A 4,110-nucleotide genomic window follows, 5' to 3' on the forward strand; every position below is an offset into this window, starting at 1 on the left:
GTGGGGAGAGGACTCGTTTTCGCAGCTCAGTGCCACACTAGAGCGGGTCCTATTACCCTGGCCTTGTTCTGCCCGCTTCTCTCCCGGCCCCTGGCCCAACAGCAGAGCAGCGCTGCTGGTCCGGGGAGTTGGGTTGTCTTGAAGGATCGCTGAGATCAACCAAGGTGTTGTGTCTTTTTTCTTTCAGGTTTCCTCTGTTTACGTGTGTAACCCGAAGCAAGAGTTGTTTTTGCTGCCTCTTCCTTTCAGCGTTTGAAAGGGAACAGCAAAGATGGTGAATGTTCTGAAAGGTGTTCTGATCGAATGGTTAGTAACAGTGCTTACTGCCTCCCCTTGTGTCAGTCTACTTATTTCTTTAGAGCAGGAAGTATTCTAAGTAACTTAAGAGTCTAGACCAAAAACAAAGGACTTGTGTGGGGGAGGGGTGATGCTGAACAACCAGACTTTCCCCAAGTGGTCTTTGGGGAAGGGAGGGAGAGGCAGTTGTAGATAATCCTAATTCTGAATTCCTTTTTTTCTTTTCAAGATACTGTTTTCCACTGCACAACCATTAGACGTTGCCTCTTGGTCTCTATATGGCTTACAAATAATGGGTTTTGTTGTTTGTGAGCAATGTGTTTCCTTACTGATTCTAGAGGGTGATAAGATAGTCTTTCATGCTTTCTTTCCTGCCTTTTTTACCAACTCTAGTCCAAATTCCATTCAAGGCTGACATGTGGCCCTGTTTGTATATCATACTTGAAAGGGATATGCCTATAGTTTGTAAAAGTAAGCATTTGTTGCATGTACATGAATGTGTTTTCATACACATTTTTCATACATGTGCAGGTACGTGAATGTGTTTTCATACAATCTGAAGTCTCTAGACTAAGATAACTGATTATCTCTTAAGTAAAAAGAAGCATCAGTGAAGATTTGTGGGGTCATTGCATAGTATTATACGACATAAGATTTCTGCTCTGCACTTCGATTGTGAACATATAAACAGACTATAACTGCACAAAAGCAGAAGAAAACTGAACCCCTTGTGATGTGCCTGCATGGTGCATACAGCTGTGATCTTGCAGCAGCTAACCTCTGAGCTCACTGGACATTAGACAGCTGAAGTCTGGATGTCTAATGGCTACGTGTGAACAGTTCAGAGCCTAAACTCATCTCTAACAAGAAGCCTATCTTCTCAAGTTTGGCTCTATACTAGTACATTGACAAACTTTCTGAAGCACACAAAATTGCCTGCCTGTAGCTGACTATGTGGAGATGCCCAGAGCAGAATTCTTGACTGACAAGGCAAGAAGCTCCAAAATTGAAGTAGTTAGCAAAATATTTTATTTTGTACCTTGGGTGTTTATTTCACACATACCTGGAGATCTGTGTGTCTAGAGATGCCCAGAGCAGAGTTCTTGACTGACAAGGCAAGAAGATCCAAAATCTGAAGTAGTTAGCACAATATTTTATTTTGTACCTTAGGTGTTTATTTTACACATACCTGGAGATCTGTGTGTCTTTATTCTGTTCCATGACCATGTCCCACTTAGTGTTACCATGCACCTTAATCATTATTCCTGGAAGGGGAGGGAGTTTTCTATTTGATAATAGAAATCAGCATTTGTTATGCCATCAGATGTAGGTTGCTTTTCTCCCCACCTATGTATAAGGGTACCCTATGATTAGGCAAAAAATTCCCTTGTTTACATTTCAAATACAAGTTTTTTACAACCCAGTTGTCTGAGGATGTTTAAGATACCAAATGGACAGGAAGTGGGGAAAGAAAAATAGACACTTCTGAATGTGTAAATTGTGCAAATAAAATAGTGAATTGTTGTATCTTTGGGGAAAAAACCCAAACAAACCAAAAAACCATACTCTTCCAATAAATAGCTGAACACTTCTGAAGATACCACATCAAGGATTATAATCTTTGAGTACTGTAATGAGATCAGTGTTTCTGCTGTGACATACATCTAGTGGCACTGATGACAGTTCTTTATGTTGATTGTGTGAAAACCAGTTTCTGGATGCTGCCTGACATCATACAGGCTGGTCATACCCTCTAGGAAAACAGCTCGTGCCATTTAGTAGTACTAATGTGAGTCATTGAAGTACAGCTGAATGAAACGAGCAAAATCTAAACCTCCCTGCACCCCACCCAAAGAGGGATGTGGAAGAATGCTGGGAACCACATACTTCTGGTTCCTGTTTTTTCTCAACTCTTCCATTTCTCTCTTATTTCTCTTCTTACATGCCAGAGCACATAAAAAATGGCTCTTCTAAAGAAGGTATAACTTCCAGACTTTCTCATTCCCCTTTCCTCAAATTACTTTGTACATTGAAAACTCGTGTTACTCTAGTCATGCTTCTGCAGGTATGAGGCTAATATTAAAGGTGGTTTTTTGAGGTGCTGGCAGGGGAAAGGTTTGGTCTCCTACTGCATCTTTGTACCATATATGCTGTTAGGTAAGGGAGAATTGGTCCTCATGCTGCATTTAAAAGAAAATAAATCTTAAAATGATTCTTTTGTTAACCTTCTACATTATTACAAATTCTTTTTAAGAGTTACTATGTTGCCAAAACAGCTGCGTTCATAATTTTGAAAGTGTCCTGGGCTCACTGATTCCACTTTCCTGTATTTCTTGCATATATTCTTCACCAGTTGTTGCAATTAAATACTAAGTTTTATCAAAGAGCATGTTTTTCCTGTTTTGTAAAAACTAGTATCAGAATAGTACTGTCTGAATTCTTCAAAATTCCAGTGGATCAATGAGCTGACATTTGAAGCTCCTTTATCTAGCTGCTTAGTATAATGCATTTTCCTGTACATGTTTCATTTACTTGTAATTACCATATTTCCAAAATGTTTTCTTCTAAACTTAGGGTGACATAATGAAAAAGACTCTTCAGTTATTGTGCGATAATGTACAATTTGTACATGACCACTTTTTCTCTGTGCTGTACTGCTTTGATCTATGTTCTCCTGAGTTTTGATTGCCCTTACACAAAAATATACTTTAAGCAAACATGTCTTCATGGTGCTATTGCTGAAGTTAGAAATGTATGTTCAAAGTTGCCTTATTAAGGGTTGGGTTTGTGTGGTGTTTTGTTTGTTTGTTTTTTAAGCTACTGTAACAGCAATGTAGGGGCACTTCTCTGCTAAATAAGCTGCCAGTTCTTCTCATTAGATTTCATCATCAGTTTATTTTTATCTCTGAAGTAACCCAAGCAGTTGCTATTGTGAAAGAAACAGCTTTTTTCAAAAGCTTCATAAAGTTTATTTAAGCTGTGAGCAAGTCTTGAAATGAGTCTTAATTTCCCAAAGAACTTTGGGAGTGTCTTCAGATTGGGGGTTTTTGTTTGTTTTTAACAGCATCGTGTTACAATGAGGTGGGATCTGATGTCTGTTTGTCTCTGCAGTGACCCAGCAATGAAGCAGTTTCTGCTCTACTTGGATGAGTCAAATGCATTGGGAAAGAAGTTCATCATACAAGACCTGGATGAAACTCATGTCTTTGTATTAGCCGAGTTGGTTAACTTCCTCCAGGAGAGAGTGGGCGAGTTGATGGACCAGAACTCTTTTCCTATTACTCAGAAATAAAAAGACTAGAGAAATAAGATTGCTGAGAGTTTTGGACTAGCTTGGGTTCAATAGCTTGGGTTGTTGCTTCTCTCTCAGATACAGTGAGGTTACTGAGTTCTACATGGAAGTGGCTACTCTAGAAAATGAATCTTTTTCATAGACAAAGTACTCTTGAATTGTATTTTACTTCTGATTTTGAAAGATTATGGTATCTCTATTAAAATCTTTCAAATGATACATTTGAGGACTTGCCTAGAGAATTTTTGATGCATGCGCTCTGTTTTTTTCTTTAGGATATTTATCTTGCAAGATGGTATGACCCAAAAATTAGAGTAGTGTCTCTGATTTGGAATGGTATATGAACTCCTCTGGCATGTTACATTCCTGTGGAAATGATTAAATGCGGTTATAGTGTGACTGATAGAATGTAAACAATGTTGAATATGTGCTTGATGGAACATCTCTGTAAATTGAAGGCGTGGTCAGATACTGCTTTAATTGGTTTTATGCACCAAAATGAAAGTTGGTGTGAGTTTTCT

General features: G+C 38.6%; 1 protein-coding gene across 1 annotated transcript; it reads left to right on the forward strand.

The window, feature by feature from the left end:
• Positions 1-271: 271 nt before the first annotated feature.
• Positions 272-3,589, forward strand: GTF2H5 (general transcription factor IIH, polypeptide 5). The gene is made up of 2 exons (XM_010152836.1): positions 272-306; positions 3,409-3,589. Exons 1-2 carry the CDS (start codon positions 272-274, stop codon positions 3,587-3,589), a joined length of 216 nt encoding a protein of 71 aa, XP_010151138.1.
• The last annotated feature ends 521 nt before the right edge of the window (positions 3,590-4,110 follow it).

The sequence above is a fragment of the Eurypyga helias genome, unplaced genomic scaffold (assembly GCF_000690775.1).
Source record: "Eurypyga helias isolate BGI_N326 unplaced genomic scaffold, ASM69077v1 scaffold32435, whole genome shotgun sequence".
Taxonomy (NCBI): domain Eukaryota; kingdom Metazoa; phylum Chordata; class Aves; order Eurypygiformes; family Eurypygidae; genus Eurypyga; species Eurypyga helias.

What these genes read in the sequence shown, in the direction of transcription:
- GTF2H5 (XM_010152836.1), top strand. Translation starts at nt 272, where the DNA reads ATGGTGAATGTTCTGAAAGGTGTTCTGATCGAATG. An exon ending in AAAGGTGTTCTGATCGAATG is followed by an intron (nt 307 to 3,408) that starts GTTAGTAACAGT and finishes TTGTCTCTGCAG; the next exon opens with TGACCCAGCAATGAAGCAGT.